General features: G+C 40.4%; 1 protein-coding gene and 1 long non-coding RNA gene across 15 annotated transcripts in view; one reads left to right on the top strand and one right to left on the bottom strand.

Moving 5' to 3' along the window:
- LOC140121649 (uncharacterized) overlaps positions 1 to 14204 on the top strand; it is a 152395-nt gene that overhangs the window by 132219 nt on the left and 5972 nt on the right. The gene's annotated exons all lie outside the window — the stretch shown is intronic.
- EYA4 (EYA transcriptional coactivator and phosphatase 4) overlaps positions 1 to 14204 on the bottom strand; it is a 195123-nt gene that overhangs the window by 67290 nt on the left and 113629 nt on the right. For all 14 annotated transcript variants that reach the window (XM_072141504.1, XM_072141499.1, XM_072141507.1 and 11 more), the window contains one exon: positions 5149 to 5215. In XM_072141504.1, coding sequence (XP_071997605.1) covers positions 5149 to 5215 — 67 coding nt within the window. The remainder of the gene's footprint in view (positions 1 to 5148; positions 5216 to 14204) is intronic.

Consider the following 14204-nt stretch of genomic DNA (forward strand, 5'->3'; position numbering starts at 1 on the left):
AGATGAAGCCTTTATAAAGCCTAGAAATGAGAGATCAATGAAATATTATAACTCACAGAGCTAATATGTCTTGAGTTATGGTTACCATAACAGTCTGAGGCAAAGGCTAGACAGTTAACTACTTCTAAAAGCAATGTGTCAGCTTTGTTTTACTGAAAGAGAATCAATGGGGATTGGCGGACACCAAAATCCAAGTATATAGTAATCAGGTTGATGACTTTATTTAAAGGGTCTTATGATCACAATGGACCAGATCTATTATTCTGGCTATACCAATTTTCTCTCTTACTTTGCACTGAAAAGAAAGTCTTTGGAGCTTGCACAAGTATGTAAGAAGTGTTTGCGCTAGTTTTGTTTTGCGGCTGCACTGTGCTGACAAGACAAAATATAACAACTAATGTATGTCCCTATGGTCTGATTAGTAGAGATGAGCGAATCGATTTGAACAAAGTGGAATTTGATACGAGTTTCAAGGAAAATTTGATTCGTCATGAATACAAAGTTTACGCTGATTCGTGGGAACAAAGTTTTTTTTCCCCCTGCTTTTTTAGCTAAGTGGCTGTGAGCACAATGTGGAAAATCTAAGTACCCGGTCCTGTCTCGATCCCGCGATGCGTTCCTGCATCCGTGGCTTCTGCGCTGAGGTCTGCAGGAGTTCACCTGCTTCTTCCTGGTGCATGTGAGTGCATGTCTTGCGACACAATTCCGTTTTTAAATTCCGTGGTTTGTCTGAATCCGTTGTCCGACGGCCATGCCCCCCGATATCTGTCACGTGCAAGCCAGCGCCGATGCGCCACAATCCGATCGTGTGTGCCAAAAACCCGGGGCAATTCAGAGCACAATGGAAATATTCGGGAAACCCAAAGGAATCGCCGTCCCACGGACCCTTAGTAAATGAGCCCCAATGTGTTACATGGGGCAGAGAACTCTGGGAAGGAAAAAGGAACACCCCCGATGACATCTGCAGACCTGTAAGCCAATCAGCGACCGGCAGGCTTATGTGACGTCACACAGCCCCCTAAAAGCCCTGTATTGTATGCGTTGCAAACTCCAACTAAGCTCAAACCACCGCCCGTTTAGGTGCACATTTTTTGTGCATGTCTGAACAACACTGGGAATAAATGTGTGTGTATATACATTGATATCATGAAAATAATTAATGCATGAAAAATGTAACACATGCTTTGGGGAGTTACCATTATTGGGAATATATGTGTTTTGCTACATATGAAAACATGTTAATAAATTCATGATAGATTCATAAAATATTTAAAATAATATATTTAAAATGTAGCAGTGCAAAAATTATAAATAATAGAAGTAGTTGTAAATTCAAGTACCAAAAAATTATAATGATTTAATAAATAAGTATACAAAGAATAATCAGACCATAGGGACATACATTAGTTGTTATATTGCTATGAATCATTATAATTATCATTATCATTATTAGTAGTTAAAGGGATATAACTTTCTCATACTTTTGTTTACTTGTTTATTAATGTTGTTATGAAATCAACATGAATTTACTACTGTCTCTTATATTTATATGTATGTACTCCTGCATAACATATTCATATAACCAGAGTTTAGATATTTTATGAATTTACTATGAATTCATCACCATGTCTTGTATGGTTTATTCATAGGTGTTTCACTTCATACTACAACAACAATTGTAGGACCCCAATACTTAAAGGGGTTGTCCGAGTTTTGAAAAAAAACTATATGTGGCCGGGAGCAGGCTGCCTAAAACAATAAAGATGTACTTACCTTCCGGTGCCCTCCGGTATCCAGCGCTGCTGTCGCTCCGGTCCGGGCGCCATGTAAACAAACATGGCCGCCGGAGCGGCGCTGCATTCAGCTTCCGGCCGGCCGTGGCCGGGTACGCCTATCCGTCCCTATACACAGCATTGTGTATGGGGGCGGGAAGGTTGTCGGGTCCGGCCGGAAGCTGAATGCTTGTTTGTTTACATGGCGCCCGGACCGGAGCGACAGCAGCGCTGGATACCGGAGGGCACCGGAAGGTCAGTACACCTTTATTGTTTTAGGCAGCCTGCTCCCGGCCACTTATAGTTTTATTTCAAAACTCGGACAACCCCTTTAAAAGCATGTGTTATATTTTTTACACCTCTTTTATTTCACCATATTGATCACCTGCGTACATATTTGTTCCCAGTCTTTCCTGTCTATCTTGTCTGGATTTTGCTGTACGCCAGTCGCTGTAGCTTGCCTCACCATTACATCTTATTGCAATCAGTGATAGAACTGTGTCTCAATGATTTGTATGGTGACAGCACCCAAAATATAAAACGTAAACCTGAGTTAGAATTGTGCCTCATATTTGCCCATCTGTAGCACTATTATACCTATTTATGGTAACCAAACACTTCCCTTTAAGCGCTTTCTCTTTCTGACCTGCCCTTCCACTTATCAACTATGTTTTAGGAATTTTGCAAATGTTTAATAAATAGCTGCATGTAGCTGTACGGTGGAGGCAGATCTTACTGGTGGGCCCTAACCATCCGAGTCTATTTATAAGCAGAGAATAGCTTTGTGTTACATTCATTAAAGGAAAGTGAAACATTTATTTTGTTTGATTTATATTCAATCATATTGAAAAATTTTTTTGTAAAAAATCATTGGAATATGGAGTAGGGCTAATACAGCAGGGCTCCACAGAGGTTTATGGACAATGGGGCTCATTTACTAAAGGTCGCGCTACTCACTTTCATCGGACTGTGTGCCTTTTTCGGGGATTACACGACTTGCACGGGTATTTAACAGGTGTCTGTGCTGGCATTATGGCGCTATGGCGCTGGCTTCCATGCGACACAATTTAGGGGGAATAACGATCCAACTGATGCGGACTGAGGGCGGAATTTAACATTCAAATTGTGTCGCAAGCCCAAGCACTTACATGCGTCATTTAAAAGATGGTGAACTCTGTTGGACCTGATCGGGGAATCGACACATGCAGGATATCGAGCGCATGTGCATTATTGTCGGACAATACTTCAGCGGCCGGCTAAGTAAATGTGCTCCAATGTATCACAGTTCCACACAACAGATGTAACATGCTTGTGTGCATTGAGCCTAAAAATAAAAAAATCCCTTGTTAATATAACAGCTATCAATACACAGTGGCCATTATAGTGGATGTGCCATTTTTCTATCTGACTTTGCATTGAAAAGAACATTTTTGGGTATTGCACATGTATTTTAGAAGTGTCTGTGCCAGTTTTGTGCCGTAGCTGCAGTTTTATGTCATCAAGAAAGGGCAGTGTGAGTGCTTAATCGGAGTTTGCGACACATTTAATACAGAATTGTGTCACGTACTATGTTAAAGGTGAACCTAAAAAAAAGATGGTGCACACTTCCAAAGGAGTGAAGGATGCGCCAGATAATTTAAGACCATGCAGTATGCCTCCCTTTTGATAAATTTGGGCCATTGTTCTATTTTCAAAATTTTCCTAGTGATGTATCCAGTAATTCTTGGAATACAACAGGAGCATCCCCATGTGAATATGAAACCTACAGACATTAGGATGCCAATATATAGAAAAGATATGCATAGCTGTCAGCATTAGAATCAGCTGTTGTAGTGGATTTTGTAAAATGATTTATATATGTAGTATTTCTACAAAAATGTATATAAAGATTGTAGAGAAGCAATTTCCATACATTGAAATATAAAATAGCTTACTGGAAACAGCAAATCCTTACTAAAAAATAGCTAGGACATATAAACAAAGTAGGTCAGACAACAGGAACATCAGGGGGGTTTCTCTTGGTTTCTCTTGGATGTGCAACTGACTATCATTGGGGCACATTACCTGTCCGGCGGAGTTCACCAAAAGTGCATAGCCCAACTATAATGCATTGTGTCACAATTCACTTTAATCGTGCGCCTGATATCCTGCATGTGTCGCTTCCCCTCTTAGGTCAGACGGAGTTCACCTTCTTTTTTGTGGTGCATATAAGTCCATTGAGACACAATTTGCAAGTTAAATCCCACTCAGTCTGCTCAGTCGGATTGTCTAACGGCACGCCCCCGAATTTATGTTGCATGAAAACCAGCGTAGCTGCGACACAATCCCATCGCGTGCGACACAATTCCAACACACACCCCTGTTAAATACCTGTCACAGCTGCACAATTCCCGAAAACAGTCCGACGAAAGTGTGATCCGCCACCCTTAGTAAATAAGCCTTATTATCTTCTGCCAGCATCTCACCCAGAATGGAACCAATAAATTGGAGCTAAACACAAAGGCATATAGATACACATTGGGCAGCTGGGATGCTGGCCATATTCTAGCTGCAACTATTTGATACTTTTTATATAAAACCAGGGGTTCTTTGAGTGACTGAGGCTGTCATTGATAGTAGTCAATTTGTTCAGGGGTTTCCTCAAGGCAAAAATATTTGGGGAGTTGATGACTTCTTTATATTGCATGCAACATTTGGGGTTGCTGAATGAAGCAATGTATTCATGTTAACAGAGCACATCCCCCAGGTTCATCAATAATTGAGTCCTGTAATACAATGCTGAGGTGCTGTGAGGCTGCAGTTTCACTAAGGTGTTTGAGCAGAACTGTACTGTACATTTCTCATAGAAACAATGAAAGACAAAAACTTTGTAACCATTGTATAATTTGGAGGGACATAAATATACACTGTAGGACAACCACTTGTGGTCTTAAAGAGGCAATTTCATTTTAAGTGTGATATAGAGCCAGAAGCTACTTTATAGCACAGTTCCTCTGTATTTTTTAAAGAATAAACCCCATTTTCTATATTACCGTCCTATTGTTAATACAAGGGTGAACACGTTCCAGGCAGTTTTCGAGTTTATGGTTAGGGGGGACATGGTTGCATTTAAGAGCATGAAATTCTCAGCAGCTGTTTTACGTTACAGCAATCTTCTCATGCAGAGTTTTAACACTACATATAGATTTCCAGATATGATGAAGCATAACTTTTCATGTAATGCTACATTAGAGTTTAACTCATTACATACTGCTGGATATTTGTTCTAACAAAAATGGAGCAGTTCCAGAAGAATTGAAACACATCTATTAATTGACCCGGTGCTTAACACAACTATATACAGTTTTCTCCATAAGTTAAAAAACTTGTCACTTACTTAGAGGGATAAAGTTGAGGCGAGTACTGGTGTGCTGATCTTGGACTGTAGCCACTGCTTGTTATTACTGTAAAACATAAAACACGCTTACAAAACTTAGTACCATAAATAACTTGCATTCACGCTCTAACAGCTTTAGCATAGATCATAAATACTGACAAAATGAGTTATTCTAGTGTAAAATAGGACTACAAAGAGTGGAAGGATTTGGTACGGAACTAAATCTACATCTTGGCAACAGCAATTATTTGGGGGCCTGCTCTGCAAGAGAATGCTTCATGTCATAGGAACTAAAAATAAGTTTGCTGCAGATAGGTAAAATCTGACTTCACATGCATTGGTTAGAAATGAAGTGTACTGAACCCATAGTCAATATAAAGTGATAGCCATGCAAAATCACATTCAGATGGTTAGTTCAGAGCAATATCTTACAAGAAGCACCTAATGTATTCAGTTTGAATCATTATTTGGGTACTAACTGCGTAGCATGTAAGGCTGGTATTGGGGTTCAGCATCACCGACTGGCTGCAGTTCATCTTCTCGACATGGCATACTAAATCTTTATCTTATGTGGACTAGCTCCAATTTTAGTCCAGAAGTTTTTTTCACTTAACCATCTGTCTCTATTAAGACAGATGCATGCCAAATATACATTCAGCATAATGGTGAACCCATCCCATCATCAGAAATCCATAGAGAAAACATACAGGGCAATGATAGGCCAAGTACTCATGTTTCACTTTCAAAATGATTAATGTTAGACACTTTTAGTGTAACAAACTTATTAAATCCAATTATGTTCATCTGGGTTTCAAGGTAAAATAAATCCTAATTCTCACTAAAAATGAAAATATACTAAGTAAAGAGTGTTAGCAGCACCTCATGTGGAGAGTATATTCTATAATTATAATTTTTATTAGAGCAGCAGAAAGCTTTTTTAACTTTTTGAAATGGAAAAAATCATAAAAGTAACTGTAAGCCTTCTCTTAGGGGGTCATTTATCTTATCTCTGTTTCTTTTGAATAGTTTTTGCCTGTCATTTTTCTGTCTGCTTCTTTGGAAATTTATCAATCTCACTTTTTCCTTGTGTTAAATGGGGGATTTTTTAAAGATCTCTTTTTGAGATATTTGTTACAAGTGTCGCAAAAATGTCGCACAAATGTCTCAAGTCACTTCTTTCCATTTCCCAAGTTTTCCTTAAGTATGGTTTAGTTTGGAGTTTTTTTGATCCAAAAAATGTTGCAAATTTTAAACAATTTGACATGATAAAAATAATTTGCAACATTTAGCACATCTGGAATATAAGATAAATGTGTCTTATTGACGAAAAAAAAAACAAATGTCCGGCAGACATTTCAAAATGTCCCCAAAAAGGCACAAAAATTGCAATGCGCCCAAAAAATACAGACAGACACAAAAAACAGGAAGAAAACTAAAGATAAATGACTCCCGTAGACTGTAAGCTCTTGTGAGCTGGGCCCTCACTCATATTATTATGACTGTTTGTAATGTAATATTATCTTTGATTTGTAAAGCGCTGAGAAATTTGATGGTGCTATATAAATAAAGATTATAATACCTTATTTATGAAATCTGACTGGGCTGTCTTGCATCAGACCAGTCTCCTGATCCCAGACAAATACAGAGAACCTCTGGGCGATTATTAATTTCAATTATGGCTTTATATGATTAAATATGGCTTTATATGATTGTGCTAGCACTATCCATTTGAATACCAATCTTCAATGACCATGTTTATCCATGCAGTACCTGTAAGATGCAGTATCCATGCAGTACCTGTAAGAGACATATTTGTTTCGGGGGCGCTTCTGCGCATGCGCCCCTTAGATACTTGTCAGCCATCAGATTCCGATGCATTCCATGTGATCTCACGATACTGCGTCACGTGACTCCGCTGGCCGCGATTTTGCGGCCCCGCATCACGTGACCCGCGATCCCGTGGTCACATGCGTCCTTCTATAGACGCTTATTGGTCCACTCTTTTCTTTATATACCGGCCCCAGTATGGGAGGACCCCACCCCCAGACGAAGGCTCACCCTGAGCAGAAACGTACGTCGGGGACGCGGAGCCTCTGGGCAGCGGCCAAATTCCACATTTTTCACCATCTGGTAAGAGCTGACACTTTTCCCCCTAATAGCTACAGGTTACATAGCCTGGGCCTAGGGTAGTGCATCTATTATATATAACATGCACCACAGTGGTCATCACTATCACCACTTTGTTGATACGAACCCAATCACCATGGTTTAACATGTAAGCACTAAGCTTTTATTGGTTCAGTCTCTTACCATACCACTATTTATTTTTCCCAAAAAATTTTTCCCACTCCATCCTGTCCGGGTCGGTCCGCTTTTTCTCTTTCTTTGTCCCACCACTTGTAATTTTAATGCATTTTATTTATGAGTATTAAATGTTACCAATAAAGATTTCCTTGTTTATACGCACCTTTTTAGTCGGTCCTTTTTTCCTTTCAGTCTGAGAGATAGATTTGTATTCAATATGATTATTGTGGATAAATATTGACTAAGTGTGGTACTTGATAGGGTGACCTAGTATAGAGCCATATACTAGGCTCCGGTTTAATTTTGGGGGGATGGTTTCAATCCTCCCCATAACCCTACTACCTGTCTCCATTTTTTTGTGTAAATACAGAGAATCACCTACTGCCTGTGTCAGTGACATGCCGCGGTGGGTATGCTATTTACGATGCCCCAAGAAAAGTTATGTCTAAGGGGCAGCCCTCATGCACAGTTTTATTCTGAATGGAGGAGCAGGGAGTTTAGCTTTAAGAAGTATTTACAATCTATAAAAGACAAGGGGAATGTCAGTATGTATCCAACTTATTTTAACAACTGGTGCTGAACAATTGGCTGTATTCCACCAATGTGTTTGGCCCTGATCTCCGGGCCCCAAACAATTGCTTGAGTATGGGTAAATTCACAATACAAGTGCCTGTAGCCTTAAGGCTGGAAACACACTGGGTGATTCCTTGCAGAATGTCCAAGCAACATTCCTGCATATGCAAAAAACTGCAGTGGAGAGCAGAGTATCCCTGCAGAGTCTTTTCCATTACAAATTGTTACTTCACACACACACAATTTTTTAAGCTTTTTTTTAACATTTTGAACAAACTAATACAGTAATCATTTACTTTTAGAAATGTAAGTTTTACTGGTGAAATCACCAATAAAAACACCATTAAATTGACTGAAAATGTTATACATAATTGTAGAATTAAAATTCCCTGGATCTATATCTGACAATTTGGATACATTGGCCAGATCTACTATTAGTGAGGCAAACACATCATAAATACATGTGCACCAAGTTTTCATGTTTTTATGTGCAAAGACCGACAGAAAGCTGGTGCAAGCCAATTAATAAATCTGGGGCATTTTCTTTATTTATCGGTAAGTAAATAAGTATATATACAAAAACAGTTTTGTATGCAGCTCACCCACAGTCGTGACTTCAGTGCGATAATCCATTCTTTTATTCATCAACAAAAACCAATGTGTTCCAACAGTTATGTCTTAAGACATACAGGGCCACAACTAGGAATTTCTGTGCTCTGACTAACAAATTTTCCAACAGGTTTCCATCAAAGGACATGTGCCACCAGGATGAAAGATTGTAAACCAAGCAGACTGAGAGCCTGGTGTGTGCCCCCTCTAGCAGAATCTGCAGACAAAGGGTTAAACACTTCCTCTTTCTGTACTCTAAGCTTGGGTTGTTCTGTGCACCGCCCCCTCCTCTCTTCTCCGTCCCCTGCTGCAGTTAATAGATACCAGAAGGAACTCAGGCTGTGCAGGAGAACCTGTGCCGGCACCCCACTACTGCAATGGGACTCGGGGGTGCCTGGGCTCCTCTCTAGTCAGGGCCCCTTAAACAATTCCCCACCAAACCCCCCCTGATAGTGACTATGAAGACAAAACTGTCCAAGCATGTTGGATGAGTTTGTCCAATAAGGCTATGTTCCTTCCTGTATTTTAATCTTGATTAATAAAAGAATGGATCGTATGCGAACATTCAAAAGTTGTTCTAAAAACATTGCTGTACTTAATTTGGTCTAATAAAGCATTTGGTCTATCTGCGATGTTATAACAATATAGTAGAGCAAATGCTCTGCAGTCTTTAAAGGAGTCAATGAAACAAAGGATCCAGTCACCAAGCAGGTTGCCTGGCCAGATGTCGGCACCGCCAGACCAAAAAGAAAGAGTTATCGATGGCAAGGGCACCGTGGTGCAGGCTGGGTTTCAACTGGTACATGTGGGTGGTGCTCAGCACACATAGGTAAGTATTCCATACAGGCAAAAGAAAGACAAGAGGTAGCGGCACTCACCCAAAAATCTTCTTTATTCAAGATGGTGCATAAGACAGGGCTAGACGGCTAGACAAAGCGCAGGAGTGCGCAGAACGGCCCGTCGCCAAAGTTTTTCTTGTGTTGCACTCCCTGTCTTATGCACCATCTTGAATAAAGAAGATTTTTGGGTGAGTGCTGCTACCTCTTGTCTTTCTTTTGCCTGTATGGAGTCTTTAAAGGAGGTCTACCAAAACAAAAAAAAAATCTAAACTTTTGAAATTTTGAAAAATTAAAATGTAAAATTCAATGTAAAATCTAAAGTATTGCTATAGAAAAACCTATTGAACTGAGTATACAGGCCAGTCTGCAGGCAGCAGAAGAGCAGAAGAATATCACATAGTTATGTACACATATTGAGGCATATTTATTGCAGATGCTATCTTCTTGCTAGCACTTGCAATTATTTTGCGCTCTCCGACACCTATCCAGTGGGGCATGAGGTGGGGGGCGTGGCCGGCCGGGAGTGGGTGTTACTGTCCCCACACCAGCGCACTCGCTGCTGCCGCTGACTTTTCATATGCGCTTGGCGTACAATAAATGCTGCACAGCCGCCTGCCCCTATACAACAAGAGGCGGAAGCAATCATGCAGCAAGTAAAATGCAGCGGCGAAGCAATCATGCGATGCCATATGATAAATATGCCCCATTGTTTTTGTGTATAGTTCTAGTATAATGTGTCATTTATTTATAAAAAGCTTCAAGGGGTTTCCAGCTTTGGAATATTTATGAACTTTTTATAGGACAGGTCAAAAATATAAGCTTGGAGGGAGGGGGTGTCATAATAATATAATATAACAATGATCTTGGCCTTCCAGCTCCCATTGTCAGAATAACAACAGAGAACACAGCTGGAAATCCTGCTCCATTCTTTGTTTAGATGTCAGGTCCCAGGTAGCACATCTGCAGGTCCCTAGGTCGGCAACAGAGAACTAGACTTTCGTTGATAATGTTTCCAGAAGGGAGGGAGACCTTCTCTTCCAGAAAAGGTAGCAATTTTGAACCCCTGCTGAACCACTGTGAGAAAGCATGGTACTCACTAATAATGAAACCCGGGTCCTTGTTGGAGTGAGATAGAGAAAGTTATTTCAACGTTGCCGCAAAAATAAAGTAAAACGTATGCAGTAAAGGTAGCGCCAAGAGTGGAGCTACTCCTGGCAGGTATGATGTCACAGAAAGGGAGGGAGCCTCTGGAGTGGGGTGTGGCTTTCTACATAGTCTCTTCACAGTGCAGGAAGTAGAGGAGCTTTAATGGCTGGCTGCACATAGAGAAGAGAGTACTCATGGTGCTAGTGTGTGCACACGTGTATGAAGGTGAGGTGCTTGACAGGAATGGCTGATATAATTGAAGTAAGGTCAGAGGAGTTTAATTGGTACAAGATATGTTTGTTACGTGGGACTACGTGTTTGCAGCTTGAGGTAGCATGCAGTGTATGTTACATAGGGCTGCATGGTGTGGGTTGAGGTAGTGTGAGGTGAATGTTTCATGGGGCTGGGACTGCATGTCTCTTAGGGGTTGAGGTGACATTAGGTGTATGTTACATGGGACTGCGTGTCTGGTAGGGGTTGAGGTGGCATAAGATGTATGTTACATGGGACTGCATGTCTGGTAGGGGTTGAGGTGACATGAAGTGAATATTACATGGAACTGCATGTCTGGTAGGGGTTAAGGTGGTTAGAGGTGTATATTACATAGGACTGAGTGTCTGGTAGAGCTTGAGGTAGAAGGACATCCCCTCTACTCTTTAGTGCAGTTTACATCTCGAGAAAAGAGTCTCCTGTGCATCACTATAAATGAGACTTTTCATCTCCCTCAGCTGGCCATTCCTTCACTGCTGCAGCTTGCGATCATGACCTTATATTGCAGCCTCGACCTGCAGCAGTGAAAGGACCACAGAACAAAGCGCTCAATGAGAATTTCCCCTATGTGTCTTTTATGACCATGAATGGGGGACATGTAAAGTATACATGTAAAGTAAAGTATTTTCCAACAAATTATATAAAAGATCCCCCAGAAGAGACAAGACCGGGTGGAAGGGGGTTTAGCTGTCGGTGGAGAGCTGTTTTATATTAGTAATACCCTTGTAGAAAGGGGGGAGTATTATAGTAGTTATATTCCTGTACAAAGGGGGGAGTATTATAGTAGTTATATTCTTGTACGTAGGCGGCAGTATTATAGCAGTTATATTTTTGTACATAGGGGGCAGTATTATAGTATTATAGTAGTTATATTCTTGCACATAGGGCCAGTATTATAGTAGTTGTATTCTTGTACATAGGGGGCAGTATTATAGTAGTTATATTCTTGTACATAGGGGGCAGTATTATAGTAGTTATATTCTTGTACCTAAGGGGCAGTATTATAATAGTTATATTCTTGTAGCTAGGGGCAGTATTTTGTTCTTGTACATAGGGGGCAGTATTATAGTAGTTATATTCTTGTACATAGGGGGCAGTATTATAGTAGTTATATTCTTGTACATAGGGGACAGTATTATAGTAGTTATATTCTTGTACATAGGGGGCAGTATTATAGTAGTTATATTCCTGTACATAGGGGGCAGTATTATAGTAGTTATATTCTTGTACATAGGAGGCAGTATTATAATAATTATATTCTTGTAAAAGTAGGGAGGTGGCATTTCAGGTTTGACCTCGGCATGTGCATATAATAAGTAAGAATAGGGTTAGCTGGCTAGCTGAAGGCAGGGCACAGCACTGGGGTCTATTAGAGCCCCATGAGTGCAGGCAGTTATTCACAATTACTTGCTGCATGGGTTCAGGCAACTTCCATCATTATCATTGTCTTGTTTGTGCGCTGTATTGTAGTCTGCCCTGAGGTCTATGTTACTTATTATACAAATGCAGTATTATGAAGTAGGGGTTTTTGGGATGCACTGTGGTCTTTGGTGCATCTAGAGTTTTGGTTAATAGTGCGGCCCCCTAAAGCAGTGATGGCGAACCTTTTGGAGACCGAGTGCCCAAGCTACAACCAATATCCACTTATTTACCGTGTAGTGCCAACATGGCATTTTAAGCAATAACTTATTGCTACCTGTTTTTCTACATCTTTCAATCGTATCGGCTCCCTGATGCAACCAATACAGTTGAAGGAAGGTGGGAAAATTCAGACTCTCATTGTAGCTTCCCTCCAGGGTCTCTCTGTAGAGGAAGAATGAAAGGTCCAGCAGGAGGACCTCCAAAGATAATGCAGCCCTGTCCACACCTTCTCACTTTTCCCACAGTTCCAAACAGCCAATAAAGTGTCACTTTAAAATAGTGCTTCAAGCAGCTTTTCTTAAGTTGCCTGGGACTGCAGGAAGATGCAGTGGATTTGTTCCTGTCAGGTGAACTCTGTCCTGGGGTGATGGTCTGAGTGCCCACAGAAATGGCTCTGAGTGCCACCTCTGGCACCCGTGCCATAGGTTCGCCACCACTGCCCTAAAGGGTAGCAGTATGACAATGCGGCCCATGGACCGGAAAAGGTTTCATGACTGGTTAGGTCCACTCCTATCAATATGCAGTTAAAGTTAACCAATAAATAACATTTTGCAATAGAGAATTATTGAAAACTCTGTCCTTCAGGGAAAACCTCTATTCTCTGGAGAAAGCTGACATTTCTAATGACATACTATACATAGATCTATAAAGTCATCTTCCTAGAAGCCATCATGTATGGTATTGCATTACAGCTTGCCGGTATGTATAAGGGTTTTTTGACATTTTTCCTGTAATGTTCCCATCTACCAATCTATACTATGCACGTAACCGGACAAGGTTATATTTATTCCTTGGTGTATTCATTTTACAATTGCCAAGATCTACAGGATGAGATACATTTCAGTATTTTTAAAATTCTCTGAAGAAAATATAAAAAGCTGTAGAGAATTTGCCTCAAATTAACCAAGTTCTAACTTATTGTTAAAAATGTCAGTCACTTAGTAGGACCACCTTACTGCTGTGTGCTTTGTGGTCAATACCCCATTGACATTAGGCATAAAACACGATAATACTGATTTACTAATCCTGTATAAATTCTACAGCGAGTACCCTTTGTCCAGACAGTCATAAATCCGGTAGATCAGCATACGAGCTGTGGTTGGATGATAAATGCCCAGCAACTTTACTAGACTGTATCATTTATACCACTTATTAGTGGTCTTGTTTTTTGCCAAACATTTGCCCACAAGCAAAAAAATACTGTCCATGTGCTATAAACATCTGTACACATACAACTTTACCCTAGAAGAGGCAGGTTGGTATAATCTGCAATATTTTTCTGTGCTAGAATCATAAACATACTGTAGCCATGCCCACATTGTAGTCTTACAGGATCAAGGATTGTATACCAAGCACACGGACATAATGATATGTGCCCTCTCTAAGAGGATCCGCTCTTCTTTTAGCTTCTAACGCCCTGTTTTTTACAAAAAAATGTCTTTAAAATGATGCAAATGAGCCTGAGGGGCTCTGGGCTCCATTAATAAATATGGAGCCTGATGCCCCTCAGGCTCATTTGCAATATTTTTTAAAACTTTTTTCTTTAATAAAAAGGACATGGGTAGCTTAAAGAAGAGTGGATCCTGCCAGAGAGGACACACACCAACATGAAAGTGTGCTTGGTTTACAATCTTTGATCCTGGTGGTAGAAGTCCTTTAAAACAGGAAATATTG

Source organism: Engystomops pustulosus, chromosome 3 (genome assembly GCF_040894005.1).
Source record: "Engystomops pustulosus chromosome 3, aEngPut4.maternal, whole genome shotgun sequence".
NCBI classification, from domain to species: Eukaryota; Metazoa; Chordata; class Amphibia; order Anura; family Leptodactylidae; genus Engystomops; species Engystomops pustulosus.